Genomic DNA, 13,813 nt, shown 5'->3' with positions numbered 1-13,813 from the left:
ATGTACATCAAGTTATACCAAAGTTTAGGTCGAAACTACTTGGTTCCTTAAAATAATTTGTCATGAAAGACGTTGATTATACATATGAATATACAGAATAATATCAACACTTTTCCTGCACTCAGCTTCAACAGATCTTAACATTTGCCATATTTACTTCAAATGAACCCCTCCCTTTCCCCCATAGCTCAGAGATGATCACAAGAACATTTCTAGCAGCCTAGAAACTCCTCTCATATTCTCAGGCCTCCTCTTAAGCACTAATCCCCAGAGGTAACCATCATCCTAAAATTTATGGTAAATAAATCTTTGCTTCTCTTTACAATTTTACCACTTAAGCAAGTATCTCTAAACACTATAGTTTTGTCTTTTTTTAAAATTTGATATAAATGGCATTATATAGTAAATGGTTTCTGTGTCTGTGTGACTTCTTTTGCTCATTATATGTGAGATTCATCCATGATGGTACATATAACTAGAATTTGTCCATTTTCATTGCTGTAAGGTATGCCATTGTATATACCACAATTTTAATTTTTATTTATTTTTAAAATATTTTATTTATTTTTGGAGAGGGGAAGGGAGGGAGAAAGAGAGAAAAACATCAAAGTGTGAGAGAAAGTTTGCTTCTTGGACACCCCCAACCGGGGGCCTGGCTCGCAACCACAGCCAGGCATGTGCCCTGATGGAACCCAACCCGTGACCTTTTGGTTCGCAGGCCAGCACTCAATCCACTGAGCCACACCAGCCAGGCCAGTCTGTCATTGTTTTTTGATTTGTATTTCCCTGATGACTAATGATATTGAGTAATTTTTTCCATGAACATACTGGCCATTTGGCTATTCTTTTTATGAGATTTTGTTGAAATATCGTGCCAGCTTTTCAGTTGGGTCATTGTTTTTTTCTTATTCATTAGTAGGGATACTTAATATAATCAAGATTTGAGCCTCCCTCTTTCTTGGCTATGTATATTGCAATTATACTTTCCCATTCTCTGTGGCTTTTTCACTTTCTTAATAGTGTCTTTGATGACTATAAGTTCTTATTTTAATGAATTGAAATGTATTAATGTTTTTCTTTATGATTAATATTTAAAAATTTATTTACCCACCTTAAGTTTAAGAATATATTTGTATATTACCTTCTAGTAGGTTTATCATTTTGCTATGCACCGTTAGACCTACAGTTCACTTGGAATTGATCTTTGTGGACAGTGTGAGGTAGGTGTCAGTTGTCACTTTTCTTCCTTCCATCTGATCATCCATTTCCCACTGATTGGCAGTGTCACTATTATCCTGAATCCAGCAAAGAAAGTAGAAAAAAGGAAGTAAAAAAGACAGAAATTAATGAAATAAACAACAAACATAATAGAGGGATTCAACAAGACCTTGACAAAGCTAATAAAATCGATAAACCTTTAATCAGATTAATACATTAAAAAAGAGAAACCATAGATTACCAATACCAGGAGCAAAGAGGAGGACATCCCTGTAGAACCCAGACACATTAAAAAGTTCTCGTGAGGGTGTTACAGACAAGCTTATGTCGATAAAGTCTGAAAATTTATGTGAAATAGACATTTTCCTAGAAATACACAACTTACCAAAATTAATACAAGAAATAGAAAATTTGAATAGCCAATACACATAATCGATTGAATATATAATTGAAAAGCTTTTCACAAAGAAAAATCTAGGTCTGCATGGTTTCATTAGCCAATTTGATCAAACATTGAAATAAAAACAACATAATGACAAAAAACATTAATGATTTAGGAAAACATGTAATTGCTAGGGTTGACAAACATAATATCTTAGAGGAAAAATTAACTGTATGAATTTAATAGCAAACTAGAGACTGAATAATAAAAAATTAATGAACTTGCCCTGGCTGGTGTGGCTCAGTGGACTGAGTGCTGGCCTGCTAACCAAAGGGTTGCCAGTTTGATTTCCAGTCAGAGTACATGCCTAGGCCAAGTCCCTGGTAGGGGGCATGCGAGAGGCCACCACACATTGATGTTTCTCCCTCTCTTTCTCCCTCCCTTCCCCTCTCTAAAAAGAAATAAAATATTAAAAAAAAAAAGATTAATGTACTTGAAGACATAGCAAAGGAAATGCACACTAAAACAGGGGAAAAAGCTGAAAAATAAACAGAACCTCAGTTACCTGTGGAACAATTGGACTTCCTCAAAAAAGGAAGAAATGACAAATAAAAAGAAAAAAAGAATGGTCAAAATTTCTCCACATTATTATCATTTTTTTAACTTTATTTTTATTGTTGACCCTATTATGGATATCTCCCCTTTGCCCACTTCTGCCTCACTGCGCCCCCTCCCCTCTGACAGCTGTCAGTCTGTTCTGTGTGTCTAGGCCTCTGTTTCTGTTTTGTTCATCAGTTTATTTTGTTCATTAGATTCCACATGTAAGTGAGATCATATGGTATTTGGATAAAGCTAGTCTGAGAGTTGAGTGTATTTTTAAAATAAATTTTATGCATACTGATCAATTCTGGATGTTAATCCTTTTTAATTTAAGGCAAATTTTCTTTTCCAGTTTATGGCTGTCTTTTATTATTACTTTTAAAGTTTGAAATTTGCTTTTTATTTATTATGAATAGATATGTTCACATGAATCAAAAATCCAGAAAGTACAAAAGAGTACATACAGTGAAAAGTGTCTCTCCCACTGCTTTCATGCAGTTCCTTTCTCCAGAGGCATGTGACTTCATTTTTTAAGAACTTTGTTTAAAATGTCATTTGCTTATAGAAATTTTAAATTTTAATGTAGTTCAATGTATCGGTCTTTTATTTGTGGATTGTACTCTCTATCTTGTTTAAGAAACCTTTCCTCTGCTTTATTAATTTATTCATCTATACTCTTTTCTAAATTTTTTAAAGACTGGCTTTTTGTATTTAGGTCTTCTTTCTGCCTGGAATTTATTTTTTTGTGTATGATGTGAGGTAGGGATCACCTTTCCTTTCATTTTATAAAACTACTTGTTCTTGTATTCCTGCATTACGTGATTGTTTCACCTAATACAACTTCCAGTGTGACGGGAGACTACTGTTGAATTTCATCTGTGTGTTGGCAGATACAATGAACTGGTCCAGTTTTTAATTTCTGTTTTGTTCCTTTTTGCAGATGAGTGCTTAGAGTCCTAATAAGTACCGCCTTTCAGGCCCCATAATGTGCCCTTGTGTCCTGTAACATGCCTGGAATTTGTGTAGGCTCTAATGGGGCAGGGAAAGGAGGGTTCCTTTGTCACAACAAACAAGGAGAAAGCTTTTTCCCTGTCTCTTCCATTTACCAATGCCTCATCCGAAGCTTTCAACTCTTGTGTAAGAAATTTATTTTTCTTGAACTTGAACAAACTTAGAGTTTGTTTTAAAATAAGATAAGGCAGAGTAGGAAGTTATATTTGCTTAAATATAGTATTTTTTCTTTATTTCTTGAAATCTCTTAAATTCTTAGCCATGCTCTTGGATATTCTCTGCTTTATATTGTGGGTTCCTGTGTTCTGTGGAAAGGGATTAGCAGGCTTTGTGATATGGGGGATTATTTAAAAACATAACCCACTATGCCTGTCTTTTCCATCTCTCATCTTCTATTTTACTTCTTTTTTTAATAATTTCTCTCTCTTACATCTTACCTTGCCAGATGCTCTACTCAGAAAAAGTGAGGAAGAAGGGGAAAAAACTAAGTTAAAGAAATTAAAGCGTGGCAATACAAGAGTGAATGATCGTGGGAAGGAAGGGGAGAAAAAGCAGAAGGGGAAAGGAAACTGAGATTGCTTGTTACTGGTGTGTTAGGACTCCCAAGGTATCTTTTTCTTGTGTTTTTTTTTGTGAATAGGTAGGGGCTGCCTTGAACTTACTCATTTTTTTACCTGTTCTACTTACTTAGGAAGGGGTGGACTTGGGGGCAATGGTCAGGTAGGAGTCTTTTAAGAAACAATGTAGTTGGGACTTCGTTCTTCTCCTGGCTGTCTTCTAGCTCCTCTCTCGCTGGTGTGTTTGATCCAGTTTAGTGCCATAGGGTCAACTGTGGTACAAGTTTTAGACTCTTAACTGAGTCTTGCTCGGGATGACAATAAAGAGCTGGAGGTTACATGTGAGTATGTGTTTATATTTTAGGGACATAATGGATGCTATTTATATACATTTATGTATTAGAACTATTTGGTCTGAAATCTGTTTTTCAGAATTAAAAGGAATGTGAAATCTGTAAAATGATAGTTTAAACGATGAATTGTAAGACTCTTCAGTGCTGACACATTTCATGTTTTTCTGACTGTGGAGTAGTAATTTTTCATTGACAGTGATTATATGCAATAGTTTTATGTTGACTTTTGTTTTTTGACTGAAATAAGCTGACATTGTGAACAGTTTAGGATAAAGTTGCTTTTGATTTTAATTGGCTTATATTATAATCATTGGCATCTTGAAATTTATACAGGAAAAATAACTTGCCTTAGTGTGTAAAAAGGTTGAGGAGACAGGCATTTTAAATATTCTTTCTTTAATGACTTTTTGGCTTGAGAACACATTAATAATTTTTAATTTTTATGTCAATTCTTATTGTGTGTTATCATTGTAGAGAAAAGAAGGAATATAGTAGCTATCAACTGAAGATATGGGTTGTTGATTAAAATTATATAATAATTTTTCAAGGAAGTAGAGCTGAACTTTGAAGTTTACCTGTGCTTTTTTTTCATTATACCATTATTAAAAATTATCCATGCAGTGTTGGCAAAGTGTTATAGATTAGTTATGTTTATTATTTGGAGGAGTCATTTTCCCTGGAACAGTGCTTTGGTGCCTAGGTGTTGTGGAAGGCTTTTAAGTTGTGGTTGTTTTTATTGTGGGGATGTTCATATAAGTCAGGTGAATTTCGACCTTGCTTGACAGATATGATTACTTGTCCTTTCGGGCTTGTGTTGTAACTACTCATCAGTTATATAATAGATTACTGTTTATATAATAAGAATTAGAGCAAGACATTAGAGATAATTGGTAATGGGTGCAAATAGGCAGTGATGGGTCTGCTAAAAGAGATGGAATAACACAGTTCTTTTTTTTAAAAATATATTTTATTGATTATGCTAGTACAGTTGTCCCATTTTCCCTTCTTCACTCCCCGCCACCCTGCACACCCTCTCCCACCCACGTTCCCCCGCTTTAGTTCATGTCCATGTGTCATAAGTTCTTTGGCTTCTACATTTCCTCTACTATTCTTGCCCTCTCCCTGTCTATTTTCTACCTACCATCTATGCTACTTATTCTTCGTGCCTTTTCCCCCTCTCTCCTCCTCCCACTCTCCTATTGCTAACCCTCCATGTGTTCCCATTTCTGTGGTTCTGTTCCTGTTCTAGTTGTTTGCTTAGTTTGTTTTTGTTTTTGTTTTTGTTTTAGGTGTGGTTGTTAATAATTGTGAGTTTGCTGTCATTTTAATACACATGTTTTTTATCTTCTTCTTCTTAGATAAGACCCTTTAACATTTCATAAAATAAGGGCTTGGTGATGATGAACTTTTTTTAACTTGACCTTATCTGGGAAGCACTTTATCTGCCCTTCCATTCTAAATGAAAGCTTTGCTGGATAGAGCAATCTTGGATGTAGGTCCTTGCCTTTCATGACTTCAAATACTTCTTTCCAGCCCCTTCTTGCCTGCAAGGTCTCTTTTGAGAAATCAGCTGACAGTCTGATGGGAACTCCTTTGTAAGTTACTGTCTCCTTTTCTCTTGATGCTTCTAGGATTCTTTTCTTCATTTTTGCCTTGGCTAATGTAATTATGATGTGCCTTTGTGTGTTCCTCGTTGGGTCCAACTTCTTTGGGCCTCTCTGAGCTTCCTGGACTTTCTGGAAGTCTATTTCCTTTGCCAGATTGGGGAAGTTCTCCTTTATTACTTGTTCAAATAACTTTTCTACTTGTTGCTCTTCCTCTTCTCCTTCTGGTACTCCTATAATTCAGATGTTGGAACATTTAAAGATGTCCTGGAGGTTCCTAAGCCCCTCCTCATTTTTCTGAATTCTTGTTTCTTTGTTCTTTTCTGTTTGGTTGTTTCTTTCTTCCTTCTGGTCCACTCCATTGATGTGAGTCCCAGTTTCCTTCCCATCACTATTGGTTCCCTGTGCATTTTCCTTCATTTTACTTAGTGTAGCCTTCAGGTTTTCATCTAATTTGCAACCAAATTCAACCAATTCTGTGAGCATCCTGATCGCTAGTGCTTTGAACTGTGCATCTGATAGGCTGGCTGTCTCTTTGTCGCTTAGTTGTATTTGCTGTGGAGCTTTGATCTGTTCTTCCGTTTGGGCCATTTTTTTTTTTTTTTGGTCTTGTTGCACCTGTTACATATGAGGGGCGGAGCCTTAGGTGTTCACCAGGGCGGGGCAACCCAGTCGCTGGGTTGTGGCGCTGTGTGTGGGGGTGAGGCCCAAGAGGGAACAAGGGCGTTTGCTCCACTCTCTGTCGGACTTCAGTCCCTTCCGCCATTTCCCTGAAGCAAACTGGGCCTTTCTGGTGCTGATTCCCGTGTGGGTGGGCTTGTGCATGTTCTAGGACCCTGTGGGTCTCTCCAACGAACTCTCCTGTGAGGCTGGGGGTCTCTTCCTGTGCCTCAACTCCCACAGGTGTTTTCAATCAGTGCCCCGAGGCTCTATTTCCCTGCGCTGGGACCCTGGGTTGTGTGCAGTGCCTTGCTTCACAATTGCTGCCTTGCTGGGTCTGCCGGTTGCCACCCCATGCCCAGGGTCTGCCAGCTGTTCCCTGTGCACCCAGGGTCCGCCTGCTGTGGTCTTGTGTGCCCAGGATGCCTTACTCGCCCGATCCCACCGCTCTTTGCGCCTCAACCCCTCTCCGTCTGGCTGCCCGACTCCGCCCCTCCTACTGGTCTGGATGAATGTGTCTGTTTTAATTCTTGGGTTGTCTGACTTCCGTACACTTAAATTTTCTGTCTGTTCTGGTTGTTATTCTGTTTCTAAATTGTTGTCCCTATCTTGGTTGTGCGAGGAGGCTCAGTATGTCTACCTACGCCTCCATCTTGGCTGGAAGTTCGGAATAACACAGTCCTTATATGTAACATATTAAAAGTAAAAGGTACAGTAGTTAGGCATTAGGAAATGAAGAAGAGGGAGAGAATTATTTCTAAGAGTCAAAGGAGCTTTGCCAGGAGTACAACCCCAATGATGGAGGAGTGGAATACCAGCAAATATCAGGGGCCCACAGAACATATCTCCTGAGCGTTTATTCAGTGACAGGAGAGTGAAGTTAGAAGCAAAATACTACAGACTTTTTCAAGTGCCTTAGGGAGAAGAATCTGTCTGAGAAAAAGTTGCACTTCGATGATGGGACAGAGGCATTCAGGATTGAAGGATTTTTAAATAAAACCTATTGCTGGCCCTAGGCAAGGCTGAATTAATATCTATATTTTACGTACTGTGCCTTACATTCTAGTGAAGGCTTTTTGGTTATGAGGAACCGAATTCAAGAGTGCATGGCTTAATTAAAGGGAGTTGATTATAAAGAAATGTTTTCCTGTGTAGGGACCCAGGAACCCAAGAACCCTATAGGTAACTGTCTTTAAAATGTCTATGACACTATTTAAATTTAGTTTTAGCTCTTAAATAGTATTATGCTTACTGGCACATGGTTCCCATGGTGTTTGAAACTGGCCTGAACATGGTGCTGGCAGCAGCTGATCACTGCTTGGGAAATACTGTCTAGTATTGGCTATATTCCCAAGAAGGCCTTAGGCAGATGATTACCCATTGCTGTGTTAGGGGAACAGCTGCAGGTCTGATGTTTTACAAGTAATAATTCAGGGTTTTGCTGTTTTAATGAGGAAATGTCTATGTGACGACCGATTCTAGTATGTTGTTAGATTTGGGAGGCTGTAGGGATCTGTGTCTTCCTACATTATATCCCTGAAATTAAGAGGCAAACTCAGGTCATATAACAGAGGCTATCTATCTGGTGTCTTTTCTTTAAACTAAATTCCTGAGAATCTAGGTGGGTATAACTTAAACAGCAACCAGTCCAAATTGTCTTCTTTTGTGTAGTGAACAGATTAAGAATAAGGTTTTCCAAAAGGCCAATGTGTAGATTAACCCTCAGAAAGAGTGAATAATTATGTGGTTGAGAGGGCATGAGAAGGACATAAAAACGATCCCCCCAAGGTTCTTCTGTTTCACGTTTTTCAGCGATGCCATCTGCAATTTTGTTATCTGCAATGACTCTTCCCTTCGAGGCCAGCCCATCATCTTCAACCCTGACTTTTTTGTGGAAAAACTCCGGCATGAGAAACCTGAGGTGTTCACTGAGCTGGTGGTCAGCAATATCACAAGGCTCATTGATTTGCCTGGAACCGAGCTGGCCCAGCTGATGGGAGAAGTGGACCTGAAGTTGCCCGGTGGGGCTGGTGCGGCGACAGGCTTCTTCCGGTCTCTGATGTCTCTCAAGCGGAAGGGTAAGAGATGCGTTGGGGAAAGGTGCACCTGTCTCGGTGGCTTCCTGGGCTTCACCCTTCACATCTGCATGTTCCTTGAGGAGTTGCTAATACCATAAAGCAAAATCAGTCATTTTTCTCATTTTCATAAGTAGTGAAACAAAAGTTGTAAAAATAGTCTAGATAAACTGAAGCAAATATATATTGGTCCTCGAGAGATGACATGTTAGTTTAGATATTTATCAGGGGCACCTTGATTTTCATACCCTATTGATACTGTACTAAAATAATATTTAAGAAAACAAAGTTATACAGCTATAGGTACAGTAAGACAATTTCAACTTTTTTTTCGTTTTTTACTGCAATTGTTAATTCCTGAATGTTTTCATTCCATGGAGTGCTTTAAAGAAGCAAATACCTATGAATCACGCAAAAAAAGCCTTTCCAGAAAATAATTTGTAGTGCTGCTTTTGATTAAAGAGGCACTGTTTTATTTTATTCAATATAAGGAAATTACTAAGGTAGCAAAAAGTTTAAACATTATAACAGATCAGACCCTGTACCAACTCTAGTGGATAACCTATTATGCTTTGACAATTATGACTCTGAAGTGCTATTATCTGTTTGTTTTTAAATTAAATATCAACATTTCAGGTATTGTTACTAGATAAGAAGATGGTCTTTGCCTGCAAAGAACCTACAGTCTAACATTAAACTTGCAGAGTTGATTGAGAGTTGTTTTGACTGCATGTTCTGGTGCGCTTCCAGCTCTGAGGTTTTTGTTTATTGACCTTGCGGAAGCATTTGCTGAACTGTGACATAGGATGCTTGAGTGGTTTTCAGTATGCTGATGGTGTACTATTTGTGGAGAATATGGTCCTGTCCTATCGTATTTGTGTTTTTTTTTTTTTTTTTTTTTTTTTAGAAAAAGGAGTAATATTTGGATCCCCATTGACAGAGGAAGGCATTGCCCAGATATACCAGCTAATTGAATATCTACACAAAAGTAAGACTACTTGAAAGGTTGTCGCTCTTTGTTAATGAAGAATTGTCAGCTTTCTACTGAGAGCTGACCTCCTTGAGTTAGTGTGTACTGATTAACTGTCAACAAAGACACTGATCAGTGATACTTTCGGGTAGCATGTTTCTGTTCTCTTTTAAATTTCATCTCATGTATTGATTTGTTTTTATTCTCAATGACATATATAAATTAGATAGGGTCTATGAAATCACATCTTTCCCTTGACTCAGAGAGACATTTTTTTTCTGGAAAAATACATTGTCCCTAGAGAATTGTAACATTTACTCAGGGGAGCATGATTTATCACCAAAGACACATTCCTCTTTAGAATTCTATGATCAAAATACACTCTCACTTAATTCCCATTTTCTATTTTAGTAGTCATGTTGCTATGTCATTGCTCTATGTGCTTGGCATAGCTGAGCATATGTGAAATGTGTGGCATTATGTGATAAATGCAACAACATTTATCAATAAATGGCTTATTCTATGTGGGACACTGCTAGGGGCTAGAGCAGAGGCTGCAAACTGGCAGCCTAAGGGCTTGTCATCCACATTCATGTATTGTTTGACTGGCAGAGGATGAAGTTAAAAATAAAATTAGTTACCAGTGTTTTAAAATGGGGAGAACCCAGGTTTTTAATTTCTTGGGGTGACAGGAAGATCTGACATCCTTGGGCCCTGCTCTCACTTCACCGTCAGCTGGAGCACAGGTGTGTGCTTTCCCGTTCCTTACGGTTCCTGCTCGTTCACGTCCTGTTACCTGCCTGGCCCTTCAGGCGCTTGAACTTGGTCCCCTCAATTAGGGAGTTATAGGAAGATAAATACGTACCCAAACTGAAAACATGAACTCTCATGCTTCTTTCAGAGCAAGCTAAAACTGTACATTCTGTCTTTTTTATCCCTTGAGATTAGCTTAGAACCTGGTTGGGAGGGAAGCACAGTTTAGTTGGGATGGTGTGAACTGTGTTCCAGGAATCTTAGACAGAGGTGATCTGACAGGTTCGAGTCCCGGTTCCAGAGGAAACACAGAGACTCTAGAGATATTTTAGGCTGGGAAGCTGTATCAGCAACAAACCTCCACATGTGAACTCAGCCCCTTCAGACAAAGTCTCGGATGGCAAAGGAAAGGGGCTTCCAGGGAGAGGTGTCTTTTTTCCCATTTATTTTTCAAGCTCATTTCTATTGTTTAGGTTAAAGTCAGTCTCCAGATAAGCCTCAGGATGTTGAATGACTCCTGGGTGGGCCGGCTCAGTCTGGGAGAGCTCCAGGTGCTCAGGGGTGTTCAGGTTGTCTCCTCAGGGGCGCGTGGGTTCTAAACTACTCTGGAAAAATGGGCAAAAACCTTCTCTACGGACTTTCAAGTGTAAAGTAGCCTTTTAGATGACTTATTTTAATCATACTTTCTCTTTTTGCTTCCTTTTTGCATGTCTCCTGTTTTCCCTCGTGCTAAACAGACTTGCGGGTAGAGGGTTTGTTTAGAGTACCAGGGAATAGTGTCCGGCAGCAGATTTTAAGGGATGCTCTCAATAATGGAAGTGATATTGACTTGGAATCAGGGGAGTTTCACTCAAATGACGTTGCCACCTTGCTGAAGATGTTTCTAGGAGAGTTACCTGAGCCCTTGCTGACACATAAACATTTCCATGCACATCTCAAAATTGCTGGTGAGTATGGGAGATGAGGTGAAGATGTCAATACATTCCTTTCAATTTAGTTAAATCCTTTGGAACTCTTTGTGTTTGTAACCCACAGCAATACCAAAAAAGAAAAGCCAGTAACCCACAGCTAGACAGCCCCCCAAAAAAGAAAAAAGAAAAAGAAAACAAAATAAGAAAAAAGAAAAAAATACTTCTGCTAATATTGGTTAAAACTTCATGGTGTTTCTGAACTTCTCTGGGTACTGGGTATTGGCCAGCTAAGTTTGAATTAATCAAATGTTTTTCTTGCTAAATTAGCTTTTTTTAAAAAAACAGATTTTATTTATTTATTTTTATAGAGAGGGGGAGGGAAGGAGAAAGAGAGGGAGAGAAATATTGATGTGTGAGAGATACATCAATCTGTTGCCTCTTGCACGCCGCCAACTGGGGACCTGACCTGTAACCCAGGCCTGTGCTCTGACTAGGAATTGAACCAGTGACCCTTTGGTTTGCAGATCGGCACTTAATCCACTGAGCAATACCAGCCAGGGCAAAATTAGTTTCTTTGGAGATAAAATATGAGTTTTATTTATTTTTTTATTCCTCAGGGATCCTGGTATAGTGCTCTGAATATTTAGCTGCTTAATAAATGTATGCTTTCATTGGATCAATTCACATTACCAAGATGGTTATAGGTTTGGTGCATTTGCCTTAGTTTGAGGCTTTTGCTGTGTATTGTTATGCCTTAGTTGAGATCGTTTCTACTCTTGGAAGTTTTTTTCCTTTTCCCTAGGATTTTTAAAAACTGAATATATTGGGGTGACATTGGTTGATGCAATTACATAGGTTTCAGGTGTGCAATTCTATTATACGTCATCTGCATATTATGTTGTGTGTTCACTATCCCAAGGAAGTTTGTTTTGTGTATTTATTATTTTATTTTTTTACTGTATTTTTTCCATTACTGTTTATCCTCCTTGAAGTTTGCTTTTTCAAAAATAATGTTATTTGCTTTTTAAATAGTCAGTACATGCACATGGTTCATGTTCAAAGTGTTCAAAAGAGTATGCAGTGAGAAGACTCTTTCCCACCCTTGTCCCCCAGCACCTGGTTTTTCTTACCAGAGGCAAACCATGCTATGACTGCTAATGTAGCCTTCCAGAGATAGTTTATAGATGTACAAATACTTAGATATATTCCTTTTCCCTCTTTTTATGCAATGGTAGGTTATTATATTTATTTATTTTTTTTACTTAATGTATCTTGGAGAATGTTCCGTTTCCAGCTCCTTGTTTCCTCATCCTCCTGCATGCCTGTGTGGCAGAGAGTTCATTCTTCAGTTGCACAGCTGTTATGCTGCTATGGTTTTCCCACCCATGAGCATTTTCCTCTTACTTCTGATTTTTTTTTCATGGAACGCATCACGGATTTGTGTGTCACCCTTGTGCAGGGGCCACGTTAGTTTTCTCTGCATCATTCTCATTTTAGTATATGTGCTGCTGAAGCAAGCACTTCTTGCTTCTAATTTTAAGAAAAGTAAATGTAAGATTTTTTCTTTTCAATAATTTTTACTATTGAAAAGAAAATCAAGTTTGAATTTCTAAAACCTAATAAGATTAGATTTTTTTAGTGCTACCAGTAATAATCCAGATGATACAAATGAGAAAATATTAGGAGAATGTTATATAACTTTACAATTATTTTGGAGAGAAATAAAATTGTTGAATCTTTGAAAAAGATATGGAAAATATTGATAATTTTTTTTATAAGGGTAACATGAAGAATGCTTTTTCTGTTTGCTTTCCCATTGAGCTGATTTAGGATGGTATTTGAAACCCTCCCCTTCATCACCCCAGGATTCACTGTTCTTTCAGGTCATATTGAGGTGTGGCACAGTTGTAGTACTTGCCATGCCTTGCTGATCACTAGAAGGGATTTTTATTTTCAATTTCATATTAACAGGGAACAGTTTCTAGAAATAGGATCTGTCTTTCCTAAACTTGGACTTACTGTTGCAGTTCAACAGCTTAAACAACACGGTGAGATCATTTCAGGTCAATATGAATTATACCCAAATAGTTGTCTGTGTCCTTTGAAAGTTTAATGATCCAGGGAACCGTTTTCACTGACAACCTGTGTAGTCTGTTGGGGAGAAACAGTGACTCTGACTCCCTGAGGAATTGCCTGGACTCAGATTGTCCTGCTATCAGGGCATAAGTCACTCATGTTTCCTTTAATGACAAGTATCTGGGTGAGGAAAAGTGGAGGGGATGGAACTTTGAAAAGTAGGTGTGGGCATATATTTTCATTTCTCTTGGGTGTACACACCTAGGAGTGAAATTGCTGGGTCATATGGTAACTTTGTGTTTAACTTTTTGAGGAACTTTCAAACTATTTTCCAAAGTAGTTGTACCAGTTTACATTCTCTCCAGCAATGTGTAGGAGGATTTAATTTTCTCAGCATTCTTTTCAAAACTTGTCAGTCTTTTTGATTATAGCCATACTTGTGGGTACGAAGTAGTATCTCATTATGGTTTTGATTTACATTTCCCTGATAGCTAATGATACTGAGTATACTTCGTGGCCATTCGTTTTTTTCTTTGGAGTATTTTGTCCATTTTTCAGTTGGGTTTTTCTTTTTATAATTAAATCATATTGACATTATTTTGTTATTATATTATGCTATAATCTCTGTTTATGCCGGATTCTT

General features: G+C 38.0%; 1 protein-coding gene and 1 non-coding gene across 3 annotated transcripts in view; one reads left to right on the top strand and one right to left on the bottom strand.

Annotated features, from left to right (window-relative positions):
* The window catches only part of ARHGAP19 (Rho GTPase activating protein 19), a 67,124-nt gene that overhangs the window by 19,307 nt on the left and 34,004 nt on the right, over positions 1 to 13,813 (top strand). The window contains exons 2-4 of one of the 2 annotated variants that reach the window (XM_045853800.1): positions 8,198 to 8,463; positions 9,368 to 9,448; positions 10,921 to 11,130. In XM_045853800.1, the coding sequence (XP_045709756.1) occupies positions 8,198 to 8,463; positions 9,368 to 9,448; positions 10,921 to 11,130 (557 nt within the window). The remainder of the gene's footprint in view (positions 1 to 8,197; positions 8,464 to 9,367; positions 9,449 to 10,920; positions 11,131 to 13,813) is intronic. The other variant, XM_045853801.1, reaches the window with a different exon arrangement.
* LOC123829176 lies at positions 12,509 to 12,615 on the bottom strand. The gene has a single exon (XR_006787563.1). It is a non-coding gene; the product is annotated as a U6 spliceosomal RNA (small nuclear RNA).

This window comes from Phyllostomus hastatus, unplaced genomic scaffold, assembly GCF_019186645.2.
Source record: "Phyllostomus hastatus isolate PE091 unplaced genomic scaffold, TTU_PhHast_1.1 phas_scaffold_1066, whole genome shotgun sequence".
NCBI classification, from domain to species: Eukaryota; Metazoa; Chordata; class Mammalia; order Chiroptera; family Phyllostomidae; genus Phyllostomus; species Phyllostomus hastatus.
This window is presented reverse-complemented; position numbering and strand designations above follow the sequence as displayed.